This window comes from Clupea harengus, unplaced genomic scaffold, assembly GCF_900700415.2.
Source record: "Clupea harengus unplaced genomic scaffold, Ch_v2.0.2, whole genome shotgun sequence".
Taxonomy (NCBI): domain Eukaryota; kingdom Metazoa; phylum Chordata; class Actinopteri; order Clupeiformes; family Clupeidae; genus Clupea; species Clupea harengus.
Genome location: NW_024880335.1, coordinates 5001 through 25000, shown reverse-complemented (window position 1 = coordinate 25000; position 20000 = coordinate 5001). Strand labels below are relative to the sequence as shown.

Below are 20000 nucleotides of genomic sequence, written 5' to 3'. Positions count from 1 at the left end.
AGCCCAGGAGCATCCTAAAAACTGAGTTTCTTTTTCATTGATAGCAATCAGAATGGCACTTAGCTTTTGTATTCTACAGAAGTATTGTCTTAAAGCAGCTTCAAGAGGGCCAATATGTATAGGGGTGATGTCTAGAGGCACACGACAATGTTAAAGCAGAGATGAGAGTCTGCAGGGTCTAAAGGGAGGGGGGTGTTGGATGGTCTTGTGTCATATTACAGTCTGATTATCTGAGTACTGGATCATCTCAAGACGGTTACAACAGTTTCAACACACAAAACTGAACAGGCAACACTCAAAACATCAGGGAGCCAAGCCAAAACAGAACAGAGCAGCACAGAGCAGTCTAGAACATCATTACTCACCCAAGGTTCCACAGGGCTTGTTCTTGTATGTGCAGATATCATACCTGAGGAGACAGAGAGAGAGAGAGAGCGAGAGAAAGAGAGAGAGAGAGAGCGAGAGAAAGAGAGAGAGAGAGGACAATGAGATGCCAGAGGGACCAGCTTCAGGCTCCAGCCTCAAAAGCAAGACCAGAGCAGCAGCGACCTGCCTACAGCAACAAAACCTACACACCTTCTCCGCACCTCCTACACAACTCCAGAGGTGTGGCGAAAGATCAAACCTGATACCTCACCCTCTCTACCTGTCCATGACTTCACCATCTCTGCCTATCTCTCTGGAGTGTTTACCTACACCCCTCCCTATCTAGAGGGGTCTACTAGATAAAGGTGGTTTTCACTTGCCAGTGTCGTCTTGTGCCTGCACTAGGGGCTTTCAGGCCTCTTTAACGAGCTTTGAGACCATGTCTGTTGTTAATGGCACTATGTAAAGTAATAAAACTGAATTCAACTGAGATCTGGGCCAGGTCTGTTCCAGGATCAGCTGCTGTCTGTCTTATTTACAGACGGTTATCTCCTGCTGCCAATGCAGTGCTGAATGCTGCTACTGCCACGTCTGGAATCCAAAAGGAATCTAAGTGTGGTTCGAGATATCCTCAAGAGCAATCAGGAGGTACATTTTCAACATCTTAAATATGCATGCTATTTTTGGGGGATTTAAAAGGTTCTGAACTATGCAGAGTATTCCAGAAGGAGCATATTACATTTTATTTCAGTATCATTTATGCAATCCATTACATTCGTAGACAACTCAGTACATACTAGTGGAAAGCACACACACACATGCTAAACAGACACATAAGCAAAAGTGCCTTGGCATGCACACACAGACACACAGACACATACACAGAGACAGACACACACACACACACACACACACACACACACACACACACACACACACACACACACACACACAAAGACAGATGATGCTCTTATGTCAAACATTAACAATACATTTGTTTCATAAAAGAGAACAAGCACTCCAATCATGGCCAGGCTTTTAATGTATTAAAAAGCAAGGACAGCGCAAATTAAATTTGGGTCCCCTGCACCCCACGCCTTGGCGGTGGATGCCTTCCAAAAACCAAGAGTTACAGTCTCCAGGACGACCAGCCTTGACCTCATTTGGACAACTGTTTATTTTGATTTAGTTTCTTTAATTTCCCGCTGTGCTCTCCCTCTCTCCGTCTGTCTCTGTCTCTCTCTCTCTCTGTCTCTCTCTCTTTTTCTCTTTCCATCTCTCTCACCCTTTCGTCTCTGTGGCTCACATTCCTAACAAGGCTATAGCATTCACCCTGCACTTCAGCTTAAGCCAGAGAGGCAGGTCATCCTGCGTCACATGGAGGGGACGCCAAGGCGAAGCTCCCCAGGGGCCGTGCCCATGAGGCGGAGCCCAGAGTGGGCAGCCCGCTCCCTAGAGCCCCATCAGTCAGGAGCCGAGGGCCCACACAAGCTAAGTAAGGCTAATAAAGCCATTCCTCTGCTTCGGCAGAGCTTCAAGAGGTGAGAGGTGATCTTTGGGCCAGGATCTCACAAGGTTCACAGCAGAAAGGGAGAGGGAAGATGACTGTGAAAAAGAACATGCAGGAGATAGAGGGAGAAAGAAATACTCAGAGGAAAGAAGGAAAGACAAACAACAAAAAAAAGAAAGAAGGAAAGACCGAAGAAAAGGAAGGAAAAGAAACTTTCACATCCCACTGCTGACCACCTTCATGCAAGAGAGGACGGTGATCAGGCAGGAGAGAGATCATCTTTTATCCTTCAGAGCTTGCAACAAAATTTGATTAATTGATTTTTTTTTGTAATGCACACATTTCTAGCGTCTAGGATATGGCTAAGGCCTTCGGAGGGGAATATGGCACGTTTCCTCTATGGGAACAAAGCCATGCTAGCACTTCACAGGTTGCATTCCATTAGAAGAAAAGAAAAAAAAAGTTTGGAGAGCACGCTCACTCAAAAAACTGCAAACTAATGACTGATACAAGTATGGTTTACACAATTTGAAGTGAGGCTTTGGGTCATTAAAAGGACAACCACCCCCTTAGACAAAACAGGCCAGGAATATATATTTCAGTTGCTAGGGTTATGTGGCCAAAACAGCCAGGCAACAATAAGACCTATTGCAGGTAATGACAGTGTTTTGCAACAACACAGTTACCACCCATAAATTGTAGCATGACTGGTATGCTTGAAAGAACGCAGTTGAGCATTCGCACGAGTTTTAAGGGGCTTGAAGGTGAGAAGTGTGACTACAAGACCGAGCCTATTTGGAAAACGAGCCTCCATCACTAAGAGAGGCACATGAACTCAACATACTCTTATCTTAACATCATTAGCATTATCTCATTGTATCTCATCAACGCTTAATCAGCCAGATCAGGTGTTTTTCAGTCGGGGCTCTTGAGGGGATCTGGTGATTCTAGCGTGAGATAAGTGTTACTTTATGATGTAGCCAAACTGGCAAACAGACCAACATCTCATCTGAAATTAGCACTAAATAGGCAGTCTGGGAAGCAGTGTTAAATATAGCCTGCTGTGAATGAACGCACATTTTTCTGAAATGAGTCTTTTCAAATGTAGTCAAATGTAGTACACAGAAACTGTACATAGGCCACATATCACAAAACTGTGTGATACAGATTCAAAAATGCCACCTCATGGAAATGTCAGCCATAAGGAACAGTCTTTGATTGGGCACTAGACTCAAGCAAAACTTGTATTTGAAATATGTGATTGAAACAGGGTGACCAAAACCTACCTTGTGATAAGAACAGCGTTGTCATGGTGAGCAATGCCATTCTCTGGAATGCTGTTCCCATCTCCTCCTTGGTGAGACAGAATGGACTTCTGCCACTTACAGAAACTGTCAAGAGACTTATCTGCGTGGTGGTTGATCTCTAGGTTTGTCTGAAACAAAGCAATCACTGAATGGTCACACTCAGGTTCATAATAAGAGTTAAACCTAAAAAAAAGCCTTACACAGTTGTGCTTATGACCAACAAAGAACATTGTAAAACACTGAATCATCAGTCTATCATGAAAGTCTTGGTCCTCACGACTGTCACAGACAGAGTCAGTGCTGAAAGTTTGCTTCAATCATGGCAGAGTTATAAAATGTGCTACTGGGAAAAAAAACCATTTCTATATATCTTCTCAACATAAAATCCTACAGGTTCTTGAGTCGGTATTAATCCTGTGTGTACAGGATTCTTTAAAACAGAACGTATACAAATTGTCATTTCTGTGCTATGAACCAAACTCAAAGCATACAAGATATTTTGTTGACATTGTATACACTGTGATGGGTAGAGGGTCAACATACCTGGTCTTCAGTCAGGATGATCAACCGGGTTACAATAATGTTCACAACGTTTCCAAGACTGGCATCACGGTAAAGTTTGGCAACCTGACCTCCAAAAAAGAAGAAAAGACACAAAGTCAGACAAAATGCATCCACAGGCCACTGACAATTCTAACTTAAAAAAATAAATAAAATAAAAAGCCTTGATGCTCCTTGGGCCTTGGGCTCCAGTTTTCACCAAGTATCTCAAACTATTTAAACTCTCCACATGAATACAACTCATTGTAATTACATCGTGTTAACAGTACACAACATCCATAACCTTTAGTTAAGCTTGAGTCAGATCACTGAATAACCTACACAACTTACACATAACAAACGCAGACAGCGAGTCTGTAGAGCAGGGTCAAACTTACAATATTCATTACGGAGAGGATGTAATGCTCGATGTCCTTGCGACCGTGATAGCCGACCATCATTTTGTCGGCCACCACTAACGTTTCTACAAAGCGCTCCGAACTGACCGAGCGCTTGGGCCGCCGACCACCGCTGCTGGGCTCCGGCGAAGGAGGGGTGTCATTAGAGGCTGTGTGGGTGGTGGGGCAGGGGGTCCTGCTCCTTGTGAGGTCTGACAGGAGTCCGGGGGATTTAGAGAGAGAGAGAGAGGGAGTGGGAGAGAGACAGAGGAAGACAGGCTTTCACTGAGGCTGCCAGAAATACATAACCATGTTATTATTTTAGCGTTATAATTACAAGTCTACTGTACGCTGCATATGTTATCACCTGAGAAAAATGCAGGGGTGGTACACTTTACAGTGACCTCATTTGAAAAGGCATAATCATTTCTGATGAATGAATCTGATACTTCAGTTTGATAATTGTGAAATCTTGCCGATCTGATCTGAATACTAAGGGTGTGGGGTGCTCAATTGTGAGCCGCCTGTTAGCCTCAGAAGCCTAGTGGAAAAGCTATTAGATACTGCAGGCCTGGGCATGCCGGCTTCCTCCTCATGACATGTCTTCACTGTGACCTACAGCACCGTGGCCCAAATACCAGCACAACTGTCTCTTCTCTTACCCCCGTCGTGAATTAAAGCCCATCAAAAATGACACTGATGGTACGCTTTGAAAATTGCTAAAGACCATCACCATAGCTTTCTGATTTCAGACTCAGACAAGAGATGTGCAATTGTGAGGAGGAGGTATACGGCACAGGCACTACACTATGGCAAGAGGCAGGGAGCTTTGCCTCCTACACTTCTACTGTTTATGCCATCCTAACCTGCCGTGTCCCAACCGAATATGCAGTGTAAGTACCATTCTCCGCTGTTATGTGACTATCATCCGAAACTTAGATGTTTAGATATGTTCTAAACGTCTACGCGCCATCCTAGATGTTTATTATATGTAGCATCACGGACAGTTGTAAGACAAAAAGAGGTTCACCCACCTGAAACACCACAACTGAACTCTTGACTGGGCTCTTGTGGCGACGGAATGGAAGACTTTTTATAAATAACGTGCGGTTGTCCTTCTTCGAGATTTAATTTACTGGAATTGTTGGAGGATATACTCTTTAATGGCTCAATTAAATACTGCTCTTCTTCTGTTGTAATAACACCATGCTTGTAGAGAAGAACAAGAACATTGGAAACGGGAGGTTAAACATAATCAGGCAATCACAGATAACAAAGTCAACATAATATAACACAACTGGCATCAGCTACTTCAGTCTGCTGGTCAAATAGTTGTACTCTTCTACTGATACTGATTCCTGTAATATCCTTTGTTCAACTACCTACTATCTATCAACTATCCTTCTATCTGGTAGATGGGATAAGTGACTTTACAGATACTCTCATCTAAAGCTGGATTGAAGGTTAGTGTCTACTTCACAGTTTATGCCTGATAACAGTGATTTTCTGTCATGCAGACCATGCCTGATGAATACATACAAACAGTCACCCTGCGTACATTAGGGGCTACTTAACACACACTCTGCAGTCACACATCTGAAACACCAAACCGCCTAAATCAGAGTGGTACATCACATTCACACCAGCAATTATACAAAGAACAACACTATCATTACTGGGAAACTAACCAAAGTACACAGTGCGGTACCCTTAATCACCCCCAGTGCAACATAAATTGTAAAAGTACTTCAGAGTCTGTTTATAAAAAAACATTGGCATCTTCTCAGAGTCTGTAAAACCACAATGAAACCAATTAAAATCCTTGACAAAGGAAAAATAAACTGCTACACATGGAAAACAAAAGCACATTTGACATTGACCTCATGGTGCACAAATCAAAGTACTCAAGTATGCTTTTTGGCAAGTTGAGAGATTATGGCGGTGATATGTTTCAGGGGATTGTTTTTCCATTTTTGGCTTCATTAAAATAAATGAAGTAAAGCAGACTATCTCAATTTATGATTCTTGTGTGTGGGGTGCCAATATGTTTGGCTACGACAACAATAATGCATTTTTTCATACTATTTAAACTGGCCCTTGCCTGGCTTTAAGAATTAGGCTTTTTTTTGGTTGGGGGCCTTGCACCTTGTTTGGCTTTTATGCCTTCAACACATTCCAGATCTCATATATATAGTATATGTTTGCTATGGTAGATCACATTATGCTGGATCATGCTTACCAACAAATACAAACAAATAGTGATGGGTCATTGTCCATAAATCCTATATTTTTTTGAAAGCTATGTAGCTAACAGACTTGCGGAATGCATGCCTCCCTGCCAAAGAGCTGCTAATGCTACCAAAGGCTCTCAAACTTGTCTGCATAAGGGGTCCAACCTGTGGCAGCAACTGCCAGCTAAGATAGATTGTATTGCTCCTCACGGCTTCGATGGCCTTGTATAACTATCAGTGGTCATTTTCATAGCACCTAAACTTGTGATGCCTCTTTGATGCAGTTGCAGTTTGTGAGGCAAGGCAAGTTTCTGGGGTTCATTATAAGGGGCTTATGGGGAGTTGAGTGTGTGTGTGTGTGTGGGGGGGGGGGGGGGGGTTGGTCATGATGGTGGTGGTGGTGTGGGGGGGGGGGGGGGGGGGGGGTGTAGCTGGCTCATGCCAGCACTGGCAGCTGCAGCGCTGAGGAGCATCAAAGAAAGGTGAGCCAGCGTTAATGAACCGACACGGGGGGTGATGCTGACCTCCAGTCAAAGGTTGAGCCGACAGGAATGTTGCTTTAAGGCTTTTAGTGTGGCTGCGAGCGCCTGTGTCTGTGGAAACATAATGGCCTCAGGCCGGGCCTCGGGGCCAGGCGAAGTGACTCTAAATTCCCAAAGATTTATGTGTGTGTGTGCGTATGTGTGAGCGTGCACATGTATGTGTGTGTGCGTTGTGTGCATGTGTTGTAGAAACAAGGACTGGAATCTGACAGACATTCTTTCAAAAGGCAGCTACTCTCGTGGTGGAAGGATCCCTAATGGCCAGTTATTCTTGGGGAGAGACATCTAAAGACAACACCAAATGACTCAGATACTGAGGCTCTCCACGTTCCTCTTTTTCTTTTTTAGTGTGTGTGTGTGTGTGTGTGCGTTTGTGTGTATGATGGAATGCTAACTCAGCAAACCCTCATGGCCCCCTCCAGATGAAATGTACGATGAGGCTGCGGGTGCTGAAGTGAGATGAGGGACCGGCAGGACGAGACTCAGACTGCTCTCAGGTACACCACTGAGGGCTTTTTTTTTTACAAGTACAAAGTGAATGTCTAGTCGCGGCTTCTGCTCTGTGGCAGGTCATTTTTAAACAGGGTTTGAAATCCTGCATGGGGATTTGAAGTACAGGAGCTGCTTGGGAGACCTGCGTGGAGCTGGCTCCCTGTCAGCACTGCTCTACTTCAACAGGCTTGCTTCAGAAGTTGTGAACGCTGATTTAAATCACTTATCTTTGGAGGTGCGGCATTTACACCTGCTTACTATAGTTGAGAATGACAACTTAACCAGTCGACATAACACTGCAATTGTGAACCAAGACCCAAGGGACTCCTGTATGGTTGTTATTATTACAGTGTAGTAGAGCATTAACATTAAAAAGCCACCCTTAGTTCCAACTAAATCCAGCACCAAGGACTCTTCATGTACAACACCAGTAGCTTGGGTCATTTTCATCTCTACTGACTCTCTGACTGAGTCCACTCTTCTGAAGTTTTCCAAAACAGCACTAGTACTCACCAAGCCCTTGCAGTTGCTCAGAGCCACCCTGGTGGTGCTATACTGATCCAGTAGGTATCCGACATAATGACAGTTATCAACCATGGCATGGCGCCACTCCTGTCCATTCTTGCCCCAGTACTCCACAGTGAAGTGTCTGGACACCAGGTTGGGGTTTAGAGTCAGGTTAAGGTGAAAGTGCTTCCCGTACGCCGACAGGCGGTAGTAGACGTGGGGTTCCACGACAGGTTGTGCCGGTTCCGTGCCCCGGCGCCGGCGACCGGGCCGGTGCTGCTTCACAGTGTAGCTGAGGAACTCTCCGGTCTCACTGACCCGGACAGGGACCGTCAGCTGGTAGTGATCCAGCCGAGACAGGAACTCCTCTAGGTAAAGGAGAGAGGAGAGGGAGAAAGATGTGGGTGAAGGAGACGGACAGTGTAAAATAACATAACATAACATAACATAGCAAAACAGAACAGTAACAGAATGGACAATAACAGTATAATGAAATCTGTACTATGACTTGGCTTTACTAAAGAACAGTTAGGTTGAAAGTCAGATCATGATTGAATATTAAATGTCTTCCCCTGACAAAAACACTAGTTCTCATATGTACCACTATATGCACCTTCAATTCCATAGAGAAGCTGTAGTCTCCTACCTTGAGAATTATGTGAGAGACTATTGTAGTTCGGAGATTCTGAAGCGGCCATTGCTAGGCTCAATATCCAAGTCAGCGTCTTCCACAAAATTTCCATAATTTAGAGAAAATCTGACATGGGGTTGGGGGAGGGGGGTTGGCGGGATGGGGTAGGAGGCTACAGGTGGGCTACAAGTATCTGCTCAGTCCAGTGCTGCACCATAACACAGCCATGCCGGGCGATCGCTGACGGGTCTGTACTGCTGTGTGCCTTGTGTCTCAACCACGTTTTCACAGCTCTTCAGACTGGGGGCAGCTCCAGATCGGGACTGTGCGAGCCCCAGCACATACGCCAGCCATGGGGAGAAGATGACAACAACAACCCTTGTTCGCTTATTTCAAGTAATTCCAAAGCAGCAGATCTATACTGGGAGTTTGTCTTGACCTATCCATCTGCTGGGCTGGAAAAGACAAAGAAGGATTGCAAATAGTACATCTGATAAACCATAACCCAAAGGTAGCACTGACATATATAACAAACAGAGTTCGAGTACTGTGTTGTTTTGTGCATATTTACATGTATTAGTAATAGCACTTCACATCAAAAATGTGATTTAGCGTGTGCTGTAGAGTTCAACTGGAAAGTGCTCTTCACTTTATCCATTCAGTTTCAGACTACTAATTGACAGCAATGCATCAATGCAAACCTACCTCAAGGTGCCCACTTCTTCTCTCATCAAAAACGTAATTGGCTTTCAATTTTCAGCTCCAACATATTGATGAGGCATAGAATTTGGAGGACAATTTCATGTTGACCTTCACAAGAAATGAATTCAAAATGATCACAGGTCATATACAGCTTTCAGGAATAAATAGCTATCTACAAACAGGGAAACATGAAGATCTCCAGACTTGCGCATATTTTGCCAATAACTATTTCAGACAACAGCACTTAACACACCAAACGACCCAGTCATCTATAAAAGGGAATCCTGTGAGAGTCTACAAAGCAGCATGGTAATAAATTCCTACACGGATCCATTTGTGCGAAACCGTCCAAAATACAGAGAGGGCGTAAACGTGGATCAGGTTTGATGGAAGAACTTCTGTTCGTCGTAGACGCAGACAGCAGAACTAAATCTACTTGGCTTAAGTGTGGTTGACCCAGACTGCTGGCAAGTATTGGCTTCCACTGCACCAATCGCACTCAATACAATGTCTACAATCCACTTCGTTTTATAGACTATATATGTTGCAGCCTATAATCCATCGACGAAATGCTACAATAAAATAGTAGTCTGGGTAAGACTATTTGCAAGGCACCCAAACACACTGACGTGTGTCCAGACTTTCTTCCTTTCCTTTTCTTTTTTTTCCAAGAACGACAAGAACGATTTGTGACGGCCGGCAATGGGTTTACAAACTTTCATTGGATTAACAACAGACGTAGGTGTCGGTAGCTTTAATGCATGATTGAGTATTTGTGGTGGTCATCTACAAGCATCTTATTATCCCTATCTCTTATGATGCAGCCCAACACCGACTTCTGGAGCAGTTCCAAAGTGCTCGTCTGGTTTTCTGGCTTCACCAAAAGTCAAACTCTAGCATTCGTGTTATTTTTTACGTTCACATTTTAAGTAGCCGAAAGACAGTCCTGTTTGAAACATCTGTCATTTGCACATATCAAACATATAGTTTATAGGCTACATATGCATGTATCAGCAAGATGATGGCTCTGACCTAGTCTGTCGCAAACGCTCGTGCCCGTTACAAGAGACACAGTGGCAAACTTGTATCAAACAGACTATAGAGCAGGATAGATAGGGCAAATGACTAACTGTAGGATTTAGCAGCGGAAGTTTTCATTATGTCTAGCGTAGCCTACACACTAGGCTACATCTGCATCAATCTTTTCCTACTGTTTGTGGGCAGATAGCCTAAATAAATGCCTGTGGCAGCGGCGTGCAGATAGACTTTACAAACAGATCGTTACCGTCATCTTCATTGTCCCAGACACTCAGAGAAGAGGACAGACAATAGACTTCTTCCGCACTGAAGTTCCCAGCTCAGTTCAGATTATTCTTCTGCCCCACTCCTCTCCGCTTAAGCCATCATCTGACTTTGATGCCTACAAATACGGTGACTCTCCTTCAAAGCGGTGGTGAGGTACTCAGTATCAACTGATCTGGCAAAACGATTATCCGTTAATTAACATTGCTCAAAATTAACGAAGAAAACATTTTATTCGCATGCACATCGCTCTCAATGTACGGCAATATCCAGGTGTCTGCTTGTTTATTGGCTGTCGCAAATTCTTTGGCCTTTCTACTTGTGCAAAAAGCTAGCACAGATACACAGTGGAGCGTTGCATGCAGGACAGCTAGTTGAGCAGAAGTAGCCCTCTTTAATAGGTCGGCCGGCCTCAAGCCAAGACCGAGCCGCTTCAAATTGGCAGCATCACACTGGGAGGTTCGTTTGACCTGACGTCATTACAGATGTGCTGACCAGTGCGCATGTCAGGTCACGTGATATCAGGGGGGGACTACTTTGGGGTACAATTTTGGGCGCAGTGTCTGGGACAGTGAAGAAATTGCCATCCATTGCCTCTGCATCCTTAAAGTATGGCTTGGCCTTTCATGCAGTTGATAACATAATTCCACACTGCACATCATGTAAGTTAATGTCACCTGTCTGAATGAACTTTTTTTTTTTTCAGGTCACCTTTTGAGGGACTATCAAGTTAAAATAGATAAACTGTTTTTTACAATTCCACAAACCACTTCCTTGCCATTTTCTAATGCTACATTTGTTAACCGGTAACCCCATTAAATGTTATCGAATTTAAGACAAAGTTGTCGAAACTCTTTATTTCCAATAGATGGTGTAAAAATGGAGATTTCAAAATGAGTTTTACTGTCCATGCCCTCACTTTCCAATAGCGTTTAGACCTATCTATCAAAAGCTTAAATGGTCTTTCCAACATCACAGCATTATGCATGACGTTAGATTAATGCACAGAATATAGTTTGGCACAGGCGCCGTTTATGTTATTCCTCAACAATATGATGCGCACGTTTTCCTACCGTTAGCAAGGGGCGACACCTTGTGTTTCATTTGAACAGTACAACAGATTATACCTTGGGCCTAGTTCCAAAGTGCAGTTTGCTAGACAAGGCTAAATCATTTATACAGCTTCCTGAAAGCAGGCTATGCAAAAAAAAAAATATATATATATATATATATATTCAAACTCATGGACCTTTCAGCATTGGCCTCACGGAGAGTTTACATGTTTCATATGAATACAATAAAGCACCGCTGAAACAGGTGAAAGCACTCATATGTTCAAAAGTTAAAGAATTTTATTGTTTTTTTTTGTGTATGTGGTTTAAATTGTCCAAGACCATGTCCATTTTTGAAAACAGACAACACTGATAAGCGCAAAATACTACTGAATGTAGGACAATGTTTTTCCACTCTGTGCATTTTACAAGGCTTAGTGGAATACCAATTTCTCACACATTTATAACTTAAATTGCAAGCTATATTCCCATTGTAACATAAGACTGAAAATGTATGTGTTGTAGGATCAGTTTAATCTGTTTTCACAGTAATTTTCCATGTAATCAATGGGCGTCTATCCAAGTGATGTCCCTTTCGAAGACGTTAAGCCAGTTGTTCCAAGACTAGAGAGAATAATAAGCGCAGGATGGCCAGACGTTTGGAGGCATTAGGGCCATAGCCCTGCACTGGACGACTGTGAAAACTGGAAATCATAATTTTCTCAAATTTAGCTGAGGAGTAATGTGACATATCTGACCACAAGTAGAAGAGTTCACCATCAAGTAGTTGACACAGTTATAGTTTACATTAGCGATGCTTCATAGGGCATTGTGTTCAGTAAAAAGCAAACATCCAATGTCTATTCAAGTCACTCAGTGCCAGCGTGTGTCTAAACCAATATCTGACTTTACCGTGGAGACAAGGAGCAGTGGATGAGAGTTCCTGATTTTTTTTTCACTAAAACAAATGTGACAGATGGACAAAAGTGTTACGTATAGCTTGCTCATATGCCATTCCTGTTTGTTTATCTCCTGCACGTGTGTGTGTGTGTGTGTGTGTGTGTGTACGAGACTGTGAGCGTGTGTCTGTAATTGCGTCTTAGGGGGACAGGGATGAAAGGTCCTTATTGGGACATCTGGGCCTCCATGGCCTGGGCTGTCCACTCAGGGGCCGCCAGGGTGATCTTCTCGAGCAGGTTGTTCACCTGGAAGCACAACGACTGGATCTGCTTGTCCCAGGTGGGCAGGGGCTCACGGGCTGAGGGGAGGGAAGACGGGGTCAGTATGTGCTCTTAAGAGAGCAACAAGCACAGCCAGACACTCTTCAGACTACCACAAGGTGAGAAGCTCTAACAACTAGCACTATCGTTACAAAGTAAGAATTATAATTAAAACCCTCAGATGCTTTCCTAACAATAGCCAATGGAGGGCTTTGGAACACATCTACACTACACTACAGGGTACGTAGAGCAGGTCACATATTGTGTAGCACTCATTGAGAACACCATTTTGCAATTTTACTAGTATCAGTTTTTATCATATGGAAGCCATGGGGATATCCTTTTCCAAACACGCTCTTGTATCATATTACTTCAATATATTGCCTTAAAACCATTACTATACTGATAAACATGCATGATGATGATGAACATGATGACGCAGTACTCACTTTCAAAATGAACAATTCCATCTATTTGGTCTATGAAGCCGTTCATTCGACCTTCTGTGATCATCTGTGAGGCAATCTTTTCAGCCTGTGTGTGGGGACAGAAAAAGTCATTACAAGACCATGGCATTGCTAGCAGAATCACAAACTCCAGTAAGTCCAATCTCTAATGCTTTACACATTACGTATTGTTCTACAGTATACATTGTCTTTACCATGCAACTGCGGTAAAGTGTTCATAAGAGATGATGATCTCTTGAGGTTTACCATGAGCACACTAGTTAGCCAGAGCACAAAACATGTATTGCAAGTCTTCATTAAAGGACACAAGCTTACTTTAGCTGGGGGAATCTCTAGAAGAGCTCCTAGTTCCTCAAAGGTAATGTTGTTGTAGAGCTTGCTGGCTGAGAGCAGGTTGTGCTCGATCACGGCCCGGTCCAGGATGCTGGAACCTGAGGGGGAACCGCAGGAGAACTCATTAGAACCTGAGGGGGAGGAGCAGGAGAACTCATGTGAGTTTCAGTTGGTGATGGGTCTACAGCTGTGATGTTCACTCTGCCTGTGATGCACTCTGCCTGATATTTCAACTCTAGTAAAGTAGCATACAGTATAGTGAACATAAATGCGTCGTCAATAAACTTGCATATTGTTTATTTTACATAATCAAAAACGTCAGAATGTCTTTATACAGGGAATATATGTGACATTAAATGGTTTAATAGACATTTCTTCAGATTTAATAGTTCAGGTTCAAGTTGAAATAAGTTTTATCAAATATTCTTCTCCACAACATAACACTCAACAGACAAAGTCCGGACAGCAGTATTATATCAAGCTGCCAAAGCTAAGCATGTACCGTCTGCGGTGGTGGCCTTCTGGTGAGGCATCAGCATGGCAGCAAACTCCTGCAGCTGGTTGCCCCTGATGATGCGGTCCAGGTACATCTTCTCCAGGATGCCGTACGCCGACAGCTGTTGGCACCGCTCGTCTTTGAAGAGGGTCGCCAACATACGGGAGCGCTGCTGGCCTGCACCACACACACACACACACACACACAAACAAAGCCTACAATCACGGCACTGGCCCCTTCATCAGCCCTACCCATGCCCCAAAAATTGCACCACCAAAACATTGAAGAAAGGTCAAGCAGTGAGCCTCCTTGATTGACCTTACATGAGGAGGACCTTCCTATTCGTACCCCAACAGAGTAACCCTGGCTGACTCTTAACTGTTGATCTATAGAATTATAAGCACTGCCTGGTAATCCGTATAGGAGTCCTTATTCTGAAATCCTGAGTCAGTATTCATCACAAGAGATCCTACTGTGGAGTCCTACCTGCTGAGGCCAGTATGGTGCAGTGGAGTGCGTGCTTAAGGGCCTCGAGGCGCTCGGTCTCATGGACGATGGATTTGTACGAGAGCTCGTTGTAACGCTGTGCTGCCTCGATGAACTTCCTTCTGTAGTCAAGGACTCTGGCGTAGCACACCTGCAATGTGATATGGTTAGCAGCAATTATTTCATAAGGACTCATCAGACACATTTCTTCTTTTCTCACCTGCTGTGTTTGTGTTTACTATGTGCATACTTCTACTGCTGAACTATCTGCAGTCATAGTATGAGACAACACGAATGTATAGGTACAGACTTTACCTATACAGACGAATTAAGAGCCAATTTCTTTCCTCAGTATGTCCTCTATTACCTGTGGCTAATTAGTCTTTCATGTTCACAGACATGATCTGACAGAACATAGCGCTCACTAGGATAACATAGGTTTTCATTCAGGAGGGACAGTTACCAATACAACCACCCTCTATATGAGTGGTGCACCATTACTTTCAATATTATCAGTGTCAGTGTTATTAAGGTAACTGTGATACCTTGTAATGAACTTGCAGCTGTTCGTTGGTGGACTCGTTCTGCAGCAGTGAGGCACGGTTGATGTAAGCCTCCGCCTGGACAGGGTCATCATCTTCCAGATAGAGACGGGCAATCTTAAGATATGTGTCCAGTTTATAATCTACATTATACTGTCTGAGGAGAAAGAAAAAGAAAAAAAAAACTCAATGAGTAATTTTACAAAGAGTACGATAAAGACAACTGCTGCATCTACAGTGAATTGAAAATATAAAACATTAAAGTTGTATCAACATGATATTGCCCTCTTTTATCCGAGTCACACTTTATCTCCTTTAGAACTTAAGACACCAGCCAGCCACTGGCTCTAGAACAATAAGGTCTTCCCTTTTTTCGGAGGCATTTATACAGCACTGTCTCTTGATGCTAAACTATAAATCTTCACACCTTCATAACTAGAACTGTAATGCTTTGAACTTCTTCTAAGGGCAAACGGCAGACAGTGAGGGTGTGGGTGGCAGATCCACTTACTTCTGTCCTGTTTCAAGGGGAATGCCCACCAACACCTGAGCAGCGTTCCTCCAGTCCTCCTCCTTCTCATAAATTGTGGCGAGGTGCTGCCTTATCGAAGCCACCTGAAAACGCAAGCACCTGGTTTAATCTGGGAAAATGCATGAAAAGTGGACACTACCCTGCACCTTGAGTCAAATACTTTCACTTGTTTGCCGTCTATTGTCTTTTTTTAAAACCTTTGCTCAAAAATGCACTAAGTTATAAGTTCTGAACGTGTGCAATTCTGGAGGAATAATCCATGTTTGTCAAAACTCTGATGCACTATTTGTTTACTAATCCAGATTGTGTTTGTGCTTAACCTATGCTCAGAGAAACTGTACAGTGTATACGACTCAAGAGATCTAAAGCTTTTCTTAAGGCTGTGCGGCCAACAAAAACTCAGAGGATGTTTACGTATTCCTGTCAGCTCCTGTTGGCAGCAGCATCTGCATAAAGCTGCCATCTCCACACCCACTCACCTGCTCCTCAAAGGAGATGACCCTGGGTTGGATCTTCTCCAGGGTGAAGTGGCAGACGGCCTTGGACGTGCTGTCGGGGAGGGTGGTCAGGTGTACGCAGAAGTCGCTCAGTAGCTGTCTGGAGATCACTAAGCTGACGTTCTCATTGACCACTACAGAGAGGGGCAGGGTAAGATTAAAAATATAGTAGAAACAAACGTCAGGAACCTGTTGTACGAAAGATCCAGTTTGAACTAACATTCTGAAAATGTATACAATACAAAGCCTATTCTGGCTATTTAATGTACTCACTACTCAAGTTTATTATTTTTCTATGATGACACTGTACATACCTCTGAATTACCACATGTAACCAGTATCTTTTTCAATTTGTCAAGAGAATAAAACACAACATACAGAGATGCAGCTTAAGTAGGAAAGGACAACTTCACTCAAAGGTACTTACTAGCTTCCACAAAGGCCTTGAGGGATTCTAATTGTTCTGCCTCTGTGAACTGAATAGCCTTCTCCAGAATTTGTCGATATCTGAAACAAACAATGCAATTATGCTATGATCACAAACGATGGTGAGAATCTTATGACTCTAGTCTACCTACTAAAAATATCTTGAAAATGATATAATCTAATGATGCTTTTCATCTGCAAAAAAAAAACACTTTAGGTGAAAAACCACTGGCAACTGCGTGTAGATCATGGCCACCACACAACTTGTCTCTCAAGTTCCTCTGTTCCACTATCCCCAAATTACCCATTTCTGGTCATCAGAATACACGCCATATATCGAAACACAAGCTGAGACATGAGAGTTAAACGGATCACCAACAAAGTGATTGCTTCACTTGTAGTGCCTTTGAATGCTATGCGTTCCACGTTCAATGCCTCAAACACCACTACGTATACCCCATAGCCAATATCAAGCTGACACAAAATAAACCATAAGATTAATCAGAGTCGAATCTGTAGATTTGGCTAACACATATTAAACGTCATGTAAAGAATGCCTCACAAACCTTAACAAGAGTCCATGCATGAACAGATGTTAGTTTAACAACATCCGATCAGCATCTATTTTGCTCCAAAGTGAGAATATCCAAGCTGTTGTGTAATTAACGTTAGCCTGCTAACTATGCAGCTAGTACAAGTCAACACTAGTGTCAGTCCTCCAACGTTACCTTTGGCTTTATCAAGCCTGCTGGAATAACATTATGTTTTGCATTATATATCCATTTAATTATTTTACTGTCTGTAGAAGAAATTGTCAAGACTTGCAAGCATCAGAAAGAGTCGTGATAGTTTAGGATAGCTAGCCGGTTAGCACAGGACAGCCAGCATAGCTAAACTACAAAGTAGCAAGCTAAGACCTAGCTCATTGATACGTAGCTGAACTTGTTACCTTAGGATTTACAATGCCTTTCTACATCACTCACAATTCAGCTACGTTTGTAATCAGATGTAATGACATTCTGTAAGCAAAAAATCTATTGTCATCACGCTGACTTGAATTCTAAGATTACCACCGGTGTAATGACTCTGAGTAATGCTAGGTTATTTTAGCCGCTAGCCAGCCATCAAGCTAACTAGCATTTCACATCAGGTAGAGAGCATGCAAGTTTAGTACCGTACAGTCATCTGTTCGGGCTTTACTTCACAATTGCCAAATGGGAGAAAACAAGAATGCCTTTAGAAACTCAATAACCCCTTAATGTTGATCAAATACACTTACTTGCCGGCAAGATCCTTGTGGGATCCGCTTGAATTCATCAGCTGGGCAAGCTCCTGTCTCACTCCTGTCGCCATTTTCTCCAATATTATCAACAAACGAGCTCTTCAAGAAGGTAACACAGCGGATGTGGAGATACCAGTCTGGTCCTCCAAGCTGCTCTGTGTGCGCGAAGGTGAAACGTTTTGGCCGAGATCTTCCATTTCAAGAAATAATTTCTTGAAACACATTAAATGGTTTCTTTATGTGGGAATATATCAGTACAAATGTTTTATATAGGAATATTGTGAGGGTCAAGATACAAACTCTGGAAAATAATGATGCAGCCCAATGCAAAAAAAATAAAAATGATAGACAGCAGAACTCAACAGCTTGTGCATTTAATGCAATTATCTTTTGTCAGCTGATTTAATGCACATTTTACATTTTATTTTCATTAACTGTAATTTAAACAATGCAACACTGCACATAAGTCATACCTTCGTAATTACATCGTAATTGCAGGTCTAATCGAACCGCATTCATCTATTTATTTTAATTAAACAACTAATTAAGTATTTTTTGCCTTTTACTTTACACTGTGACCAAAGTCTGGTCTGTCCTCGTTCTTATAAGGTCATCTCTCTCTCTCTCTCTTCTCGCCAGAACCTCCTTCTTACTTATGTTACTTTGCCAGTTATCTACAAATTATTAAACAGCAGCTACGTCTCCCCCTCTCTATTACTGTGGCTAGTGAATATTGTCCCCCTCGGATGCTAAATGTACAGGACATACTGTTTGCCAATATGTCCTAAATGGACCCATCATATTGATTATATTGAGAGTGTTTTTTCCCCCTGGATTCTTTGCCACTGACATATCAGATGCTACACAAAGGAGCCTGTCCCTTCCTGAAATCATATGCATTAAAATTGCTGACCAACAGATCTTGGTAAGTATTAGGACGATTGTAAAAGCTAGGGTGATGAGCTAGCAGAGCACTGTCAAACTGCCAGACTGCCAGATTCAGGTCCATTTTGGACACCATCAAATATGGGGTCTAGAAATGGCAGGCTAGTTCAGAGCTTATTAAGATGCATATCTATATTCAACATCTGAGTTATCCTGGAGTTACTAAGGGGTGCAGGGTCAAATGGTTTCAAACTGAATCTGAGACCTGTATAAGTGGTCTCCAGGTGACCATGAATTATTACACTGAACTGAAACTGCAGTTTCAAATTCCCTTTGCACTTGTAGAAATAATAAGCCTTGAATTTGGCTTGAATCCAGTGATGTTTTCAGCACCACTGATGCTACCCTTTTTGAGCAATCCCATGTGTGGCCTCATTTTGAGTGAAAGTGCGTTGCTGGTAATGCCCGGTAGATGGCGGTAAAAACTCTCACACACTCCCGTCGCTCCTTGGCGGATGACAGCTTACCTCACTGGTCGGGCAGTGGCTGGGGAGGATAGGCGCTGCAACCAATCATATTTTGAATTTTGTCTGGTTTTACTGTGAAAAACGATGACTTGACGCCCATCAGCGCTTACCATGAGAACTAAACTACACTGACAAAAGAACAGAAATCTGTGGACGGAGCTTGCAGTGATATCTAGTGACTTCCAATCCTTACAACTTGAGTTTAACGATGGTAGGGGGTTTGTGTGGGGAGGATGCGCCGCCGACCGGGACCAACCAACCGTGATCTCTGGGACTGGAGAGAGTAGATGCTATTGATTCTGCCCCGCGCACGAGACGGAAACCTGGAGGGAGCCTTTGGTTTTGATCGCTAAAAGACAAACAGTTTGAGTTGAGGACAAAAGCAGCATTGAGCAACAATGGAAAACAAGAGCATTTTTTTGTGCGGCGTTGTGGAAGGTAATCCAGTTTCAGCATCCTTTATAAATATTATATTATCTATTTCATGGATTTAATGAACCTTTCTTCTACTCTGCAAATAGCCTACCCTATGGGCATTCTCCCAAACATTAATTCTGTTCCTTTTCTTTACGTAGGCTATATGTGGTCGTGTGTCAATGTGCCTGCCACTGTGTGTGTGTGTGTGTGTGTGTGGTTGCCTGTTATGTCTGTAATATAGGGCATGTGCAGTTGGTATGTGTCGGTATGTGCATGGTATATTTCTAGATAGTCTACAGTCTAGACCAGG

General features: G+C 43.0%; 2 protein-coding genes across 3 annotated transcripts; both read right to left on the bottom strand.

Moving 5' to 3' along the window:
* Positions 1 to 176: 176 nt before the first annotated feature.
* On the bottom strand, positions 177 to 8636 carry LOC122131921 (A disintegrin and metalloproteinase with thrombospondin motifs 6-like). The gene is made up of 7 exons (XM_042706639.1): positions 8540 to 8636; positions 7900 to 8261; positions 5156 to 5330; positions 4122 to 4333; positions 3727 to 3810; positions 3163 to 3311; positions 177 to 409 (listed from the first exon to the last, which is right to left on the bottom strand). The coding sequence occupies exons 1-7, from the start codon at positions 8634 to 8636 to the stop codon at positions 358 to 360; spliced, it is 1131 nt and encodes a 376-aa protein (XP_042562573.1). The 3' UTR covers positions 177 to 357.
* A 3222-nt stretch (positions 8637 to 11858) lies between these two features.
* cops4 (COP9 constitutive photomorphogenic homolog subunit 4 (Arabidopsis)) lies at positions 11859 to 18009 on the bottom strand. Of its 2 annotated transcripts, none has more exons than XM_042706637.1 (10): positions 17859 to 18009; positions 16581 to 16660; positions 16136 to 16287; positions 15636 to 15739; positions 15128 to 15281; positions 14583 to 14733; positions 14103 to 14273; positions 13583 to 13731; positions 13250 to 13334; positions 11859 to 12838 (listed from the first exon to the last, which is right to left on the bottom strand). In XM_042706637.1, exons 1-10 carry the CDS (start codon positions 17930 to 17932, stop codon positions 12705 to 12707), a joined length of 1254 nt encoding a protein of 417 aa, XP_042562571.1. In that variant the 5' UTR covers positions 17933 to 18009; the 3' UTR covers positions 11859 to 12704. The 2 variants fall into 2 exon arrangements, with proteins under 2 accessions (XP_042562571.1, XP_042562572.1); XM_042706638.1 differs by having other exon boundaries at positions 13583 to 13698; positions 17859 to 18004.
* Positions 18010 to 20000: the final 1991 nt, after the last annotated feature.

Bases quoted from the DNA above. Each gene is read 5' to 3' on its own strand.
- LOC122131921 (XM_042706639.1), bottom strand. From the start codon at position 8,636: ATGGAAATTTTGTGGAAGACGCTGACTTGGATATTGAGCCTAGCAATG. The intron at 5,331-7,899 runs GTGAGTACTAGT...CTTCTCTACAAG, and splicing joins TGAGCAACTGCAAGGGCTTG to CATGGTGTTATTACAACAGA. The intron at 410-3,162 runs GTAGGTTTTGGT...CTGTCTCCTCAG, and splicing joins AACGCTGTTCTTATCACAAG to GTATGATATCTGCACATACA.
- cops4 (XM_042706637.1), bottom strand. From the start codon at position 17,932: ATGGCGACAGGAGTGAGACAGGAGCTTGCCCAGCTGATGAATTCAAGC. The intron at 14,274-14,582 runs GTAGGACTCCAC...TGTGTGGTGCAG, and splicing joins CACCATACTGGCCTCAGCAG to GCCAGCAGCGCTCCCGTATG. The intron at 12,839-13,249 runs GTGAGTACTGCG...CCCTCCCCTCAG, and splicing joins TGGAATTGTTCATTTTGAAA to CCCGTGAGCCCCTGCCCACC.